The sequence below is a fragment of the Oryctolagus cuniculus genome, chromosome 9, assembly GCF_964237555.1.
Source record: "Oryctolagus cuniculus chromosome 9, mOryCun1.1, whole genome shotgun sequence".
NCBI classification, from domain to species: Eukaryota; Metazoa; Chordata; class Mammalia; order Lagomorpha; family Leporidae; genus Oryctolagus; species Oryctolagus cuniculus.
In genome coordinates, this window is record NC_091440.1 from 96,664,763 (window position 1) to 96,681,460 (window position 16,698).

The following is a 16,698-nucleotide window of genomic DNA, read 5'->3' on the forward strand; positions in this document are numbered from 1 at the left end:
CTATTTTCAGAATACTAAAATTTACAAAGGAAGCTGAAAATTGGAATCCATGGAATGTATTTTTTACTTATCATAGAATATTGGCTGGGGCCTATTTACTGATACAGTAGCAAATGATAAAGATTACTGTTCTAATGTCTTTAATAAAAATTTCTAAGTTTCACTGTTGCATAGGATGTGTACACTGGGAATTGTGTTAAAGAGCAAGTTAAAATACTTATGCCTAGTTTATTTCTAAATTAAGAATGGATTTTATTGAATTTTTTTTGCATCTTGAGATGATCACATGGTTATTCTCCTTTAATCTGTTAATGTGTTAAATTACATTTAAAAGGTTTTGTTTTGTTTTGTTTTTGATGTTGAACTATCTTTGCATTAGTATGAGGAAAAACTACTTAATTTTTTCAGTCACTGTTAGGTGATCTTTCATCTATATTCACAAATATTGGTTAGTAATCTGTGTTTATGTTGCCTTACCTTGTTTTGTTATGATTTTATTAGCCTCAGGAAAAATGGTTTTAATTTCTGAAATAGTTTGTGTAATATATGCATTAATTGTTCCATAAAAGGTTGGTGAAAGTCACTTGTAAGACTTACTCTGGTGCAGTTAAATGGGGGATGGGTAGATTTTGATTTTCAGTTCTTAGTGGTTTTTAAAATGTTTAAGTATTCTACAAAATCATGGATTAGGTAAGCATTTTAAAATAAAATATGAATTACAATAACTGGGTCGCTTGTGTTGTCCTTGTTGTGATATGATGCCCATATTCCATATCAAAGTTCTGGTTCAAGTCATAGCTGTTCGACTTCTGATCCAGCTTCCTGCTAATGTACTTAGAAAGACAGTGGATCATGGACCAAGTACTTGTGGCCCTGCCATCCAGGGGAGACACGGATGGAGTTCCAGGCTCCTGACTCCTGGCTTTGGCTTGGCCCAAGCCCCTGCTGTTGCAGCCATTTGGGGAGTGAACTATCAAATGGAAGACCTCTCTCTCAATAATTCTGCCTTTCAAATAAATAAATAGATCTTAAGAAAATTCATCTTGGGAACATTATTCAGTCATGCATATGTTCCACCACCCTTACTCACTGCCCCTGGAAGTTTCTACTTAAGAGTCAATGCAGTAGTGAATCACTGCTTTTTGTGTGCATTATATATGATCTGTGCAATAACACCAGGTTATTATTATTTTCTAGATGAAGAAATGAAGACCAAGGTTACACAGTTAATAGCTGATGATAGCCCTTACCTTTTTTTTTTTTTTTTTTAAGATTTATTTATTCATTTGGAAGAGTTAGAGAGAGAGAGAGAGAGAGAGAGAGAGAGAGAATCTTCCATCCACTGGTTCAGTGGATGGCTACAGTGGTCAGAGCTGGGCCAGGCAGAAGCCAGGAGTTTCGTCTGGATCTGCCACATGGGTGCAGGGCCCAAGCGTCTTCCATCTTCCATCTTCCACTGCTTTTTTCAGGCCATTAGCAGGGAGCTGGATTGGAAGTGAAGCAGCTGTGACACAAACTGATGTCGATATGTGATGCTGCAGGCAGCGGCTTTATCTTCTATACCACAATACCAGCCCCATAGCCTTATTCTTAACCACTCAAGTCCATCATATTCTTCAAAGCGATAATAAGAAAGTTGGAGGATTATTTGTCTAAAGCCTCCTGTCTGTTGGAATATAGAAAAAGAAGTTATTGTTGTCGCTCCCCCATTCACGGAGGAACGACACTAGACCCTGCGCTGTTCTTTCTGCCCGACTCTTCCCGGGTTAGCTGCCGGCCTCACTCACAGAGGAACGACGCCGTCCTGGGTTAGCTGCCAGCCCCTCCACCTCCTTGGAGGGGCGGCACCCCCCCACCCCCGCTGCTTTCCCCCCTTCCGCGGAGGAGCGGCCGGCCGGCTCTCTTGGGGGCTGCTCAGATGTTCCTCAGGTGTTCCTTCAGATATTCCTGGTGCATGTTGTCTCTCTCCTCCTTTATAGTCCTCTTCCACCAATCCATGCTCTGCTACCCACCAATCAGGAGCAGGATCAGCTCCTGCAGCTTGTCAGTCAAACTGATGAGGCAGCTGCGTAGTTGTTTGCTCCTCCCCAGCGCCATATTGTGGGAGAGCAGATGCATAGAATTAGTCCTAGTTCCAGTAATTTAGTCTCAGTTGTTCCCCACATATTGTTACATCAGATAAAGTAATATTTCATTTCAAAATATTGAAGCACATTATACAGTGGGAGGATAAAAATAGTGGAAATATAGCAAATAACTTATTATCTGTTCAGTTTGTAAACTGTACAAAAAGAAGTAAAATATGTAATTATATGCCTTGACAATTTTCTATCAGATTTTGACAAAAAAAATTTTGTAACTGAAAGTATAGAGTAAGGCAGTGTGATGTAACACAGCTGGCATTTAGGGGCACAGAAGAATATATTTTTCAAGTAAACATTCTAAAAATATACATGTCTAGAGAAGTTCATTTTGACTAGAATATAGAAATGTACATAGTAAATATTGGCAGAGGCATACATTCCACATTTTAATCTCAGAACACAAAATAAAACTAAAAATAGAAGCAGAGTTATATTTTCTTAACTGTTAAATGTCATCAATTGAAAAGTGTGTCATTGGAGTGGCCTTTGGCCTATCGTTTGAAATGCCTGCATCCCATATGGGAATGCCCAAGTTCTAATCCCAGCTCCACTCCTGATTCTAGTTTTCTGCTTATGCACACCCTGAGAGACAGAAGGTGATGGCTTAAGTAGTTAAAACCCCACCACTCACATGAGAGACTGGCATGGAGTTCTTAGTACTGGTTTTGGACTTAATGCAGTCCCAGCTGTTGAAGCCATTTTGGGGAGTGAACCAGCAGATGAAAGATCTGTCTATCTCTCTCTCTACTTCTGCCTTTCAAATAAGTAAATAAAAATTTTCAATGTGCCATTGAATGCAGAGTTTGAAAATACAAAAGGCAGTCTTAATTAAATGTGTATATCTGTTGCAAGTAGACATACATACCAATATTAGAATTCTTTTAAATGCTACAAGTGGGCAGGAATACGTAGTTTTAAACCAATTGTTTGAAAAGAACATTAAGCTTTCAGAACATACTAGAAAAAGAAAATCATCATATAGTTGTTAGGAAAAATGTGAAGACTGACCAAAGTTAAACCACAGTGATGAAAGCAATGAATTAATTATGCATGCATAGTTTCTATGTAAACATAAATTTTTAGACACCAATTTCACTACCAAAGTAGTGGAGTGATATTTAGAAGAAGCCATTTTCTCCTGTCACATGATGGTACTCAGTTGTTAATAGTACTCTGCCAGTATAATCCATTAGTTAAGAGGATGGATTCTGGAACTGCCTACTTTTAGATTCCAGCTCTACTGCAGGTGACCTGGGAAGAAATGGCTGACATACTAACTCAGTTCAGCTGAGACCTTGCTGGCTTTGGTTATCTCATTTGTAAGTTTAAATAATTTCTTAGAGAGTTGTGAGGATTATAGTAATCTTTGTAGAGGACTTGGTATATAAACTATCTGTTGTTGATAAACATCATTTGCCTACTTAAATCTCTTCAGTGCAATTTCATTTTATAGAGAAAAAAGGCTATTTTACCTGCAGACTATCCCTGTGTTATCTGACCTTCATCTGTCTTTGCAGTCACATGTCCTGCCAGTGTACTCCTGTGGATTATGCTGTATCCACAAATGCCTTTTTGAGTAAACCAAGCTATTTCCCACTTCAGAGTTATCTTTTCCCTTCTGCCTGAAAAATTCTCCTGCCCATATACCACATATCTAGGTAATCCTTTCCTTTGCTGAGTTCCCTTCTGCACCCTGTCTTAAATATAATCCTCTCTACTGCAGTTCTTCTTTCCTTTCATAGCATTTATCACAATTTGTAGTTTTTCCATTGTTTGTTTACTCTTTCTAATGCCTGGCTTCCCTCTGTGAGAGAAACCATGTCTATTTTGTTACTAACTGTTACATACTAGAGACATAATATGCCCTCAGTATGTTGAATGAATGAACACTAACTACAGTGATATTAATTATAAACTTTCTAGAAAGTAAAAATTAAGAACTTTAAAAAAATTCATTCTTTTGATCTGGTACTGTTCACTTTAGCAAACTGTCTTAAGATTATTTTTTTAAAAAATGATGTGAAGATCATTACAGAATTAATGGTAATAATAGCAAATAATATGTGTAACAACCAGGGAACAGTTGCGCAAATTACGACACATAGAAAAGATGAACTATTATATAGCCATTTAAAATTATTTTTAGTGTAAGTTTAAATAATACTGTTAAAATGTTAAGGGAAAAAGCAGGCCACAAAATATTTTAATAGAAATAAATTATGTATAATAAGATATATTCATAAAAGAAAGAAAAGGTACTCTGAAAATATTAAAGCTAAGTAGCTAGTTTCATTTTCTTAATTTTATTTGAAAAATTAACTTAGAGGTTACATAATTTTTTCATTTTGCTTCTTTGTTTCATAAGTTTTATTTATTGAACATGTGTAACATTTGAAGCTTAGAAAGCAAAACACAAAAAAAAGATCTAGTTTTTTTATATATTTTATTTACTTGAAAGAGTTACAGAGAGAGGTAGAGACAGAGAGAGAGGACTTCCATCCGCTGGTTCACTCCCTAGATGACCGCAACAGTTGGAGCTGTTCCAATCTGAAGCCAGGAGCCAAGAGCTTCTTCCGGGTCTCCCACGTGGGTGCAAGGGCCTAAGGACTTGGGCCATCTTCTACTGCTATCCCAGGCCATAGCAGAGAGCTGGACCGGAAGTGGAGCAGCCGGGTTTCGAACCGGCACCCATATGGGATGCTGGCGCTTCAGGCCAGGGCGTTTACCTGCTGTGCCACAGCGCCGGCCCCCTAGTTTTTGTTTTTGTTTTTGTTTTAATGATTATATTTATTTATTTGAGAGGTAGAGAGAGGCAGAGAGAGAGAGAGGTCTTCCATCCACTGGTTCACTCTCCAGATGGCCTCAATGGCTGGAGCTAAGCTGATCCGAAGTCAGGAGCCAGGAGTTTCTTCTGGGTCTCCCACACAGGTGCAGGAGCCCAAGGACTTGGGCCATCCTCTGCTGCTTTCATAGGCCACAGTCAAGAGCTGGATTGGAAGAGGAGCAGCTGGGATACAAACCGGTGCCCATATGGGATTCTGGCACCACAGGCAGAGGCGTAGCCCACTATGCCACAGCACTGGCCCCAAAGATCTAGTTTAAGAACAGGAAAGCTATTGATATATTTTGATCTAATAAATCTACATTTGAGATTTTGTCATAGGGAAATTACCTGCTGTGTATGGCAGGGATTTCTGAAATGGGAGAGTATGTAATTCATACAGTGTTGGCAGAGCATCATTAAGGTTTTACCCAAAGCATATAAAGAATATAGTATAATTGCAGAAGTAAACATGAACATCTAGATTGGTTAAGAAAGTGACAATTAGGAAGACAACATAAAACAGTATTACACAACTGTTTACTACCGAATATATGTATTAACATTGGTTAGAATAATGTTTGGAGTTAGAGTGATTTTCAAATTCGAATATATAAACTGATCACTTTTTCAAAATTGTGTTAAATTCATTATTTAAAAAGCAAAAACTATTTTGAAAACTAAAAGTTTTTTATGTTCTGTTCCTGCCCCTTCATACTTTCCTTTAGGTTGTTTTTATTCTTCTTATTAAATTTTCTTTTCTTCAACAATGATTATTTCTTCTTTCTTATTTGACACTTGTTAGACTTTGCTATAAAATTTTATAGCTTTACAAAAATGCAATTAAGTAATCAGATTTTTTAAAAGTACATTTTAATTCTCTAGTAAATATGCATATGTGTATTAATAAATGCTTACACCTACATTCTTTACTGGGAAAAAGTAAGTTTTATCTGTGCCTGGAAATTTAAAAGTATATTTTTATTGCCAGGCAGTTCCTATTCTGTATGCCCATGTTATGTTGTTATTGAAATAAATACTACCTCTGCTATTCTCTACAACAGTATGTAAATAATCTTGGTGACAGTGAGAAAAGGAGGTTAAATTTCACATTTTTTTTGAAGATTTATTTATTTTACTTGAAAGAGTTACACAGAGAGAGAAGAAGAGACAGAGACAGAGAGAGAGAGAGAGAGAGAGAGAGAGAGAGGTCTTCCATCCACTAGTTCACTCCCCAATTGGCCACAACGGCCAGAGCTGCGCCGATCTGAAGCCAGGAGCTTCTTCCAGGTCTCCCATGCAGGTGCAGGAGCCCAAGGACTTGGGCCATCTTCTACTGCTTTTCCAGGCCATAGCAGAGAGCTGGATAGGAAACTAGAACTTCCATATGGGATGCCAGCACTGAAGGTGGCGGCTTTACCTGCTACGCCACAACGCCGGCCCCATGTCACATTTTTTTTTTAGCACTTCAACTAATGTGTTCTGCCTTAATTGCCTAAAAAGGGAAATTTAAGAGTTTTGTAATTTAAAAACTCAAAACCCATGAATTTTAAGATACTAATTTTAAACGGGTAATCTGCACCATGTTTATTTTATTTTTTAAAAGATTTTATTTATTTGAGAGGTGAGTTACAAACAGAGAGAAAGGTCTTCTGTCCACTGGTTCACTCCCCAAATGGCTGCAATAGCCAGAGCTGGGCCAATCTGAAACCAGGAGCCTGGATCTCCCATGTGGATGCAGTGGCCCAAGCATTTGGGCCATCTTCCGCTGCTTTCCCAGGCCACAGCAGAGAGCTGGATTGGAAGAGGAGCAGCCAGGACTTGAACCTGTGCCCATATGGGATGCCGGGGCCGGGGGCAGAGCCTTAGCCTACTATGCCACATTGCCGACCCCCATGTTTATTTTAAATATATTTAATTATGTTATTTACAATTTGGCGATAGGCCATTTTAGTTAACTTTGAATTACTTAGTAGTAATAGGAAATAGATGATGACAAAAAGAGTTATTAGAATGGATTGGAAGAAAATATAAGAGAGCGTGAGGAGGAAATAACATCTATTGTACTATTTCTCTCATGAAGTTAATACTACATAAAATACCTTGACTTGCATTCTTCCACAAAGAGAACTAATTAGGTAAGTCAAAAACTAGTCAGCATCCCTATATTGTTTTGAGTCCTGACAGTCTGTGGCATGCTATACTAAGTGCTCCCTCTATTTCCCCATGGGATGTGCATCCCCAACTCTCTGACTGTTTCCTTCCAGGACCTCCAGGAGTCCTGGAAGCACGTGTTCCCATCACTCACATTCAGACAGTCAGGTCTGTGGAACTCTCAAACTTGCCTTGATTTGCCCCTCCTAGTCAGTCTAGGCTGTGACCTCTTTCAAGGCAGGAACTGTTAGTGTTCAGTTTATTTCTTTGTTGATCTCTTAATTCCTTAGTGCCTCTTAATGCAGTAAATATGTGAACGCATGCGAAGTATTTGAGCAGTTTTCTGTAGCATATGAAGTTAATACTCATGTTTTTTTTATCAGGAAGTAGAATTTGTTAAGAATTCTTTTATATTTTTTCCAAATTTAAAGAAAAGGTGGGCAAGAAAAACTGCACGAGAAGGTAATGATTAATCCTTTAGCCTAAAGGTATTAGCAGTAATACTGGAGTAAACTTTGAAACATTCACAATCTTAAAGAAAAAATGAAAAACTGTATTATAAAAATGTCTTCTAGGGGTTGGTATTCTGGCACAGTGGGTTAAGCTGCTGCCTACAATACCATGTGAGTGCCACTTGGAGTCCTGGCTACTCCACTTTCAATCCAGCTCTGTGCCAATGTGTCTGACAAAGCAGCAGAAGATGGCCCCAATAGGTGGGTCCCTGTGGAGTTCCAGGCTCCTGACTTTGGCCTAGCCCAGCCCTGGCCATTGAGGTCATTTGGGGAGTGAACCAGTGGATGGAAGATCTCTGTCTCTCTGTCTCTGTCTGTAACTCTGCCTTACAAATAAATAATCTTTTGTTAAAGTATCTTCTAGACCACATTTACTAGATTTCCAGATTTCTATCTGTAACTTGGTTCCTTAAAAGATTTCATGAAAACAGTTTTTTTTTAATTATCAAATATGTGTCCTCCTAAGACTTTACTACCTGCTTTTGAATCTCAGAGAAGTTCTAGTTTCTGACCAGTCTTCATGTGTCAGAGCTAGTCAGTTCTTTCCATTTTTTTTTTCCCTTTGCACAAAATCTGAAAAAATCATCATTGAATATCTAGAAATTTTACCACTAGGCTGTTCTTTACAGTGGTCATGAAAGCTTAATTCTGGACAAATCTTAAATCTCAGAGAAAAGCACTGACAGTAGTTCTTTATGTATCACTGTTTTTTTCATGGATGCATCAAGAATCAACTTTTTCTATTGAGTCAAAATCTCCATTTTGTTTTGGTACACTAGTGAGCATAGGAAGACCTGATTTCATCCCTGGAATAAAGGTCTTGCTGTTCCCTTGACAGACATGCTTCCATACAGGTGTTAGGTTTGATCAGCCAAGCCCTCATCTTTCTCAAGATAGAACTCCTGTGGTCATTTTTCATCGGTGTTGGCACCTATAATGGAACCAATTTGCCATCCCTACTGCAGACTAAAATCATCAATGAATCCTCTCCAGCTTGACAAATTTTGCACAAAAGAGAATGATAAGAATGGTTATCTCTAATACAGGACAACTGCTTTAGGAAACTTCAGTGAGTTTGGGGGGCATAGAAGCAAAACATTAAGACTGTGAAATAAGGGCATGCTCTTTTTTTTATTATTATTATTACAACCATAGCTTATTTCCTGGGAAAAATAAAACAATAAAAAGATCCCATTGCTTCCAACAATACTGTCTCATTGAATTATATCATTGTTCATTAGTAGTACAGCATGTTTTTTATAATCATTTCTGTGCATAGCATCATTATGCTTAAAGATACTGCCATGATGTTATGATACTTCTTAGTCATGTTGGATTTCTGCTCTAAATGGCCACAAATAGAGTTTAATGGAGTATGTAACTCATCAGAATGTCACCAGCAAATTTCCCCATGTTCCTTCATGGTGATTATGTTAGTTGCTTATAAAAATAAGATTAGTTACCAAGGTTATGGCTATGACCATTAGCTTCATGTATTACCACCAACTGCTTGGAGGTTTTGGTCATATATTTGAAAGCATCTACCAAATTCTGTTATTCACAAAGAAAAGGAAATCTATATCAGGAAGATAGTTTTCTGGGCTTGCATTTGGCACAGCTGTTAGGACACCACTTGGCACAGCCATGTCTCATATCAGAGTACCTGGGTTCTAGTTCCAACCCCACTTTGTATTTCAGCTTCTTATTTAGTGCTCACCCTGGGATGCAGGAGATGATAGCTCAAGAACAAGAATCCCTGCTATCCACATGGGTCTTCTGATTTCAGCCTCATCGAGGCCCAGCTGTTACAAGTATTTGGGGAATTAACCAATGAATGAAAGATAGCCTCCCCTCCCCTTTTTCTGACTTTCATATAAAATGAATATAAATAAATAAATTTTAAAGCAGCTCTTTTAAAAAGTTAGTTTTATTGGAGAGAGTATTGTTTCAACATGTTTTAGTACTTAATATAGTAAGTACTTAATACAGTAAGACAAATATTATTCATCAAATATTTTAAAGCCTTCCTTAATAATAAGCAACAAAAGGGCCAGCGCTGTGGCGTATTGGGTTAAAGCCACAGCCTGCAGTGCTGGCATCTCACTTCCGATCCAGCTCCCTGCTAATGTGCCTGGGAAAGCAAGGGAGGATGGCCCAAGCCCTTGGGCCCCTGAACCCAAGTGGGAGAAATGGAAGAAACTCCTGGCTTCTGGCTTTGGATAGGCTCAGCTCCAGCTATTTTGGCTGTTTGGGAAATAAACCAATGGATAAAAGACCTCTATCTCTCAGTCTCTACCTCTCTCTGTAACTCTTTCAAATAAGTAAAATAAAATCTTTTTTAAAATAAGCAACAGAAACAGTGATGAGAGTAGTGATCATAAGGGCCTTTCCTGCATTTTTCTTTTGAGATTTCCATTAGATCAGATTTAGAAGAGAAGAAATTTTAACTTGGATCTGAATCAGCCTGTCATGTCCTTGGGCATATGGATGTTGCCAAGGAAAATAACCTGAGGAGGGACCGTTGTTTATACAGTGTTAAAACCATTCTGTTTTGATTATGAGTATCTAGCATGCCCAAACTCAATCTGAATTCACCTAGAAGTAGAAGTAATGTGGGGGCTGGCGCAGCGGCTCACTAGGCTAATCCTCCGCCTAGCAGCGCCGGCACACCAGGTTCTAGTCCCGGTCGGTGCGCCAGATTCTGTCCGGGTTGCCCCTCTTCCAGGCCAGCTCTCTGCTGTGGCCCGGGAGTGCGGTGGAGGATGGCCCAAGTGCTTGGGCCCTGCACCCCATGGGAGACCAGGATAAGTACCTGGCTCCTGCCTTCGGATCAGCGCGGTGCGCCGGCTGCAGCGCACCGGCCACGGCGGCCATTGGAGAGTGAACCAACGGCAAAGGAAGACCTTTCTCTGTCTCTCTCTCTCACTGTCCATTCTGCCTGTTAAAAAAAAAAAAAAAGAAGAAGAAGAAAAAGTAATGTGGGATCAAAGTGATGTCGGTAAAGTAGCATTCAGCCCCAAGACCTGCTTCAATTCATGCATTAGGGAGTGAATTGCCTAGCAAAGTAATTTTTAATTATTAACCAGTGCCTTGGCCTCAAGTCTCAATACTAGAGCAGACTTTGACAGAGAAATCTATTTCCCACCAGTACTCAAATCCAGGTTTGGAACTTGACCAGACCAGTGGGTATAGAATAAAGAAATGTGGAATAAAAAGCAGGAGAGAGTTTTCTCCCTTTGCTAGTGCCACATAGGCCAGTACCACCCATCCCAGGGCTTCTGAGATCTGGCCCAGCTGCTTGAATGAGTGGGAACCTATGTTTTCAAAAAGGAGAGAGTGCGTTCTGTTCCTCATCCAAAAAAGGAGAGAGATGTTCATGTGTACAATGAGTGTTTGCCAGATTATTAGAGATAATCTTTTAGGATGGGCTATTCCAGTGCTGGGAAAATCACAGTAAATCACTTCATCATCTTGTGCCGCGGGAGAAGGTAGAGGGATCTGGGTTGGGGTGGAAGAGGGAAGAATGGTAGAAGGGATTCTAATTTTATATTCAGAATTCTTTCATGTGTTACCTCTGTCATGGCTGGGGGGTCGTGTTAAGTTTGCCATGGAGCATGGCGCAAAGGTCTTTTGGAGTAGAAATAATAGCATGGACGTTGTTGTGAAGGGTTATGGTCCCATGCAATAACACATAAAAGCTACCTGTGGCAGGAGTCACTGGAGCAGAGGAGGACAGAGTTGGAGATGTTAGGAACCAGCTTGCAGGGGCTTTGCTTCCCACTGCAAGGACTGACTCTTATTCAGGGATAGTGTGGGGCCAGTCAAGAAGGAAATGATGTTTGAATGGTAATAAAAATAAAACATAGTAAAAGCATTTAAATAAATTTTTGAGGAAGTTCATTCATACCTTTAAAATTCTAACACTTTTCTAACCCTTGTTCATGGGAGCTATTTTTTTAACACAACTAATCACAGCCTATATCATTTTGTGCTCTTCTTTTTTACCTAATTATCTCATTATAATTTTCCATATTTCTATGGAAAATTCTAAGCAAGGGAGTATCCTAATCATGTTTGTCTTAGAAAGATAACTCTGGCAGCAGCACAGAATAATGTATTTGATGGGAAGAGATTCAAAAAGGTTTGAAGAGTAAGAAATGTATCAGGTGGTGTTTAGGGAATCCTGTCTGAAGAACCATGAGAGAGTTCTGGGGTAAACATGGATGTTCCTTCCTGAAGCCATATTGTGAATTGAGAACAAGCCCTCTCCCAATTAGCCAAACAGAACTGCTGCCTGATTCTGCTTGGAAAGCTTTCCTCCACCTTCACACTGGCTCAGAAATCTGCCTTTGTGTTGGCTGAGCTGTAACAGACCTCAGGGAGTAACCCAGTATTGATGGATTAACACGGTACACAAAAGCAATTTTCTATGTCCTGGGCAGTACCTGCATGTAGCTCACAGGGACTGTTGTTAGTGCTGTACTTATCATTTGATCCTTAGCCTATTACCCCAGTGGCCGGAGTGTGTGTGTGTGTGTGTGTGTGTGTATGATTCTGACATTTTTTCTTGAATAAAGCATTTTTATTATTTTAGCAATATGCATTAATTTTAAGTTTCCACATAAAATTACTTTCAGAATGATATTATGAAGGGTGTACCAGACTATTCAAAGAAAGGATAGATTCTCCTCTGCCCCAGTTTTGCTAATTTATACTTATGGCAAGTGGTTTAATCTGTCTGGTGCCCAGTTTCCTCAGTTTAAAAGTTATAGGGATTTTGAACATCTAAAGTGCATAAGCTACTATTCCAACAATAGCTTTTTAATTATTTTTACTGGGAATAAAAAATAATTTTGATCTGTTAGTTGATGGAATAATACTCTACAGATTGCATGTTGTCAGGGAGCTGTCACTAAACAAGGTTAGGGAAGCCTGTGAAATGGTTATCGCTGTAAACAGTCTTTATTAAAATGCTTAATTTGATTTTAAGGTTACTTTGATCAGTATTTGAAGAGGCATTCTGAGGTAGTTCCACTGTTATTCAACAGATGCAGAATTAAAGTCATATGCAGTAAACGGCAGGATGAATAAGGTTTGGGGAGCAAACTGGTTGCTTCTTTCTTCCCCTCTTCCTCTCTAACCTCCCCTCTTCTCTTCTCTTCCTCCTTGAAAAGAGGGCAACCTTTATGTTAGAGTAGTAGATTCATAGTAACTGAGTGTAGACGACAGTTAATCCAGTATACTTTTAGAGATTTTAAAACGATTTGAAATAGTACTTTTATATAATCTGACCTTAAATTTTAGCTTCCTTTTTTAATTGAAAGTAGAAATCAAAAAGAAAAGAAAACCCTGTTCCTGTCATGAAAAGTTCCTATTACTATACTAACTTGTTTAGGAAAGACTTTTAAATTTCTCTATAATTATTTGAACTTAGATACATACCTTTCCAATTCCAAAAAAAGCTATCAAGTTACTCCTTGCCTATAATTAATTTGATACTATGTATTAAATTATCTTTGCAGATTTGTTTTTCCTTAATGTCCTAAAATATTTTATCAATGAAAGAGAAGGAACCACAACATAGAACTTCTGTCAGATGATCTACAATAGTGAAAACAGACTGACAAAAGTGCCAAGAAGCACCTTAACTCTCCCTGGAGAAAGCACTGCCACATTTGGGCCACCATGAAACTTGTACACCACTTTGCATATATACCTATACACTTTCTTTGGTGAATTCCTGTATTTGATTTTAATTTTTGAATAAATAAGGGTTTTTTTTAAAGGTGGATTTATGTTATATTGGCATATTGTCTATTTAAAAAAAAAAAAAACACTACTGTCTACTGAAAAAAAACACTATTTTGTTTCCACAGAAACCTGCTAATATTTTAGTTATGGGTGAAGGTCCTGAGCGAGGAAGAGTAAAAATTGGTATGTTATATCTTTGATAAGTCACAGTGTAGCACTCTTGTAAAATTTTTGCAGGCAGCTATATATCACTTCTAATTCTTGCTGTAATAATATGCATATATTCATGTAGTTCCATATATTCAAAGGCTTTTCTAAAGAATATACATAAAAGTGAAAAATGTTAAGGTATCAGACAATCTTTAGAGACTGAAGTGTTCTAGTTATGACAGAAGCTGTGCAAGTTTCCTAGAAACCTCTGCCTTGATTAAACAGAGCCTGTAGGTGAGTGGTTTCTATTTCTGTTAGAAGCCAGCCTCACCTTAGTCACAAGGGCATACAGCATGTTAATAATTCTGCCATCAGTCCTAGTCACCCGAGCCAGACTAGATGAGAACACAGGCCTTGTTGACCTCAGCTAGATTAGTACTGACCCACTCTAGAGATCACAAGGCCTAGTAGGAGTAGAAGTTTCGTGCTCACAAGACTGTCTTCTAGTATCCTTTCCTGACAGGGAAGAAATGGACTGGCATTCTGTACCTTGACAGGTGTTCTGAGAGCTCTGTTTTCTTACATGTCAAATAAAATTTTACCCATTTCTGGTCTGATATTCTGTTAGGATAGAACTAAATTTATTTATACAACTATTTTCTTTCCATTGTCATTTCCAAATTATGTTTGTCCCATATTTTTAGTTTTGTGTGTGTATAGAGGAAAGGTTATAACTACATTATAGCAATTTAAAGGCAGTAGGATCGTAGGAGTATATAACAAAATTAATAGTAATTTTGGATTGCAAGTTTTAATGTGAATTAGAAGTGTCAACTATGTGTGCCACTTCACCAACAAAAAAATATTTAATATTCTTAACCCCTCTTCCCTACCCTCCCTTGTAAATTCCCCCAGTTTCACCCTCTGCTTCTAATTAGACTCTTGGAATATTTTTATGATACAAACTTTTCAATTTTGTAGTTGTGAGAACACTTGATGAACCTCAACATATTCCATGCCAGTGGCTTTCTTTGAGAACCAGGCCCTGTCCAGTCCTTACATTAGTGCTAGCAAATGCCTAGTAAATCCTTACACATGCTTCTAAAGGAATTGGTCCAGTTCAGCTTGGTGGCATCAAATTCAAACACACATTCAAAGATACAAAATAGAAAAGTACCAGCCAAACAGTAGCTTCATGTGTGTTCTTTATGATTTGGGGGAAATTTACCTAACACTTAAAATAGTCTTACTTGGAATTACACTTCTGTATAATATATATGATGTGGGCAGGTTTGGGTGATGCTACTTCTTAAAGCATTCACATTAAAGAAGAAAATTCTTCTGTAAACCAGTATTTCGTATTCTGACTCATGGTTTTAATTCTTTGCCACATTTTAGATTTTTTATTCTAGTTTCATGATTAAGTTGATTAACACATGATTAATTTCATTAGAAAATATATTATTACGAGAGTAAAAACTAAACTTATCAAGTGGTGGATGAAGTCTGAAATTTTTGCATAGGTGGTATGTATGAATAATGACCATTCATCCTATGTAAGGCTAAAGCTGTGTGTAGTGAACAGTACAGATGATACTGTTAGGAATAGAGATATGAAAAAGACACAGTTTTTGCCTTTAAGAAGATTATACGTTAGCAGGATGAGCAGCCATGCCCAAGTAACTACCTTATATGTTAAGCTCTATTAAATGCCATCAGTTATATGTAAGCTGTGGTCCACCTCTGAGGTATGAGTTTGTACTGTTGTCAGATTACTTAGCTTCTTTAACCTGAGTTTCCTCATCAGAAAAAAGATGTGATTGAACTTAGGTGACCTTTAAAGTCTGCCAACTTAAAACAAAATACTATGATTCTTTGAAAGTGCAATTCAGCCCGAATAAATGGGGGAAATAGTAGTGTTAAATACTGTTTAGCTGTAGTTTATCAGTTTCTGATGAGCTACACCAGTGAACAAGCTTGTTGATGCAAATAATGGGAAGCCTTACTCTCACTGTGCACATGACCAGTACAAAGAATGGCAGTGTAGCTCAACAACCCTGTCCCCAGTGGTGCTGTGACAGAGGGCAAGAAACCTGCCCCAAGAAGTAGGGTAACCCTAGACCTCTGGCAGCAGGGCGTGTCTATAACCTAGTTAAAGAGCCGGGTGACAATAGTTTGAAAAGAATGAAAACCTCAAACTCATTTTATATTTAGACTTCTAAAAAAGGTAAAATGTTTTTGTAGCCTTTTGTTCTCCAGAATTTATCACATCTTATGTATCTTACTAAATAACAGTGCTAAAATTAGACTTGTAAAAATCTATTTACTTACCAGCACTGTTGTTTTTTATTTTACAGCTGATATGGGCTTTGCCCGATTATTTAATTCACCTTTGAAGCCTTTAGCAGATTTGGATCCAGTGGTTGTAACATTCTGGTATCGAGCCCCAGAACTACTTCTTGGAGCAAGACATTATACCAAAGCTATTGGTGAGTAAAACTATTAAAATTCATGACTTTCTGAAAGCTTCTGTGAAAGTTATATATTGCTCTATATTTTAAAATAAAGTAATGTAGCAAATTATAAAAGTAAGAGCAAAAACTATCCCAGAATTCTACTACTTAGAAATACTATAGTTAGCTTTAGGCTTATATCTTTGTACACATCTCTTTCTGTATTAAAATATAGATACTTAGGCTTTTTTTAATAAATGGGATCATACCATGCATTCTGTTTCATTAAATGTTTATTTTATGTAAAAGTCTTATATTTAATTTTACTTGGAAAGAAATAAAACAGTAAAATTTTCAAATCTTTGAACTTCAGACAAATGCTTCTTTCACCAGAAAATACCAGCTTCTAAAAGATCTCCTTAAATTAAAGGAAAAGGATTGTGTAAAACAAATTTAGACATTTAGGATACTTTAATCTACTTCTACATATTTTATAGTACTTCTCCATTACAAAGAATTAGGAAATTGGTGCTCTTATACTTTCTCTACCATTTCCATTTTTGAGCTCCATTAATAATATCATCATCTTCAGTTTGTCAGTGTTTATATTTTCTTCTCTGTTTTCTAATAGTGGTCCCTGGTGTGTATTCTGTAAGTTATATACTATAATGAAATGCTCAGCTGCCACAGTCCTTTCACCACCTCTCCATTAC

At 37.8% G+C, this 16,698-nt stretch overlaps 1 protein-coding gene across 8 annotated transcripts in view; it reads left to right on the forward strand.

Annotated features, from left to right (window-relative positions):
* Window positions 1–16,698, forward strand: part of CDK8 (cyclin dependent kinase 8) — a 143,173-nt gene that overhangs the window by 107,885 nt on the left and 18,590 nt on the right. For 7 of the 8 annotated variants that reach the window (XM_008259887.4, XM_002712792.5, XM_017343459.3 and 4 more), the window contains 2 exons: window positions 13,508–13,565; window positions 15,890–16,021. In XM_008259887.4, coding sequence (XP_008258109.1) covers window positions 13,508–13,565; window positions 15,890–16,021 — 190 coding nt within the window. The remainder of the gene's footprint in view (window positions 1–13,507; window positions 13,566–15,889; window positions 16,022–16,698) is intronic. The other variant, XM_070049187.1, reaches the window with a different exon arrangement.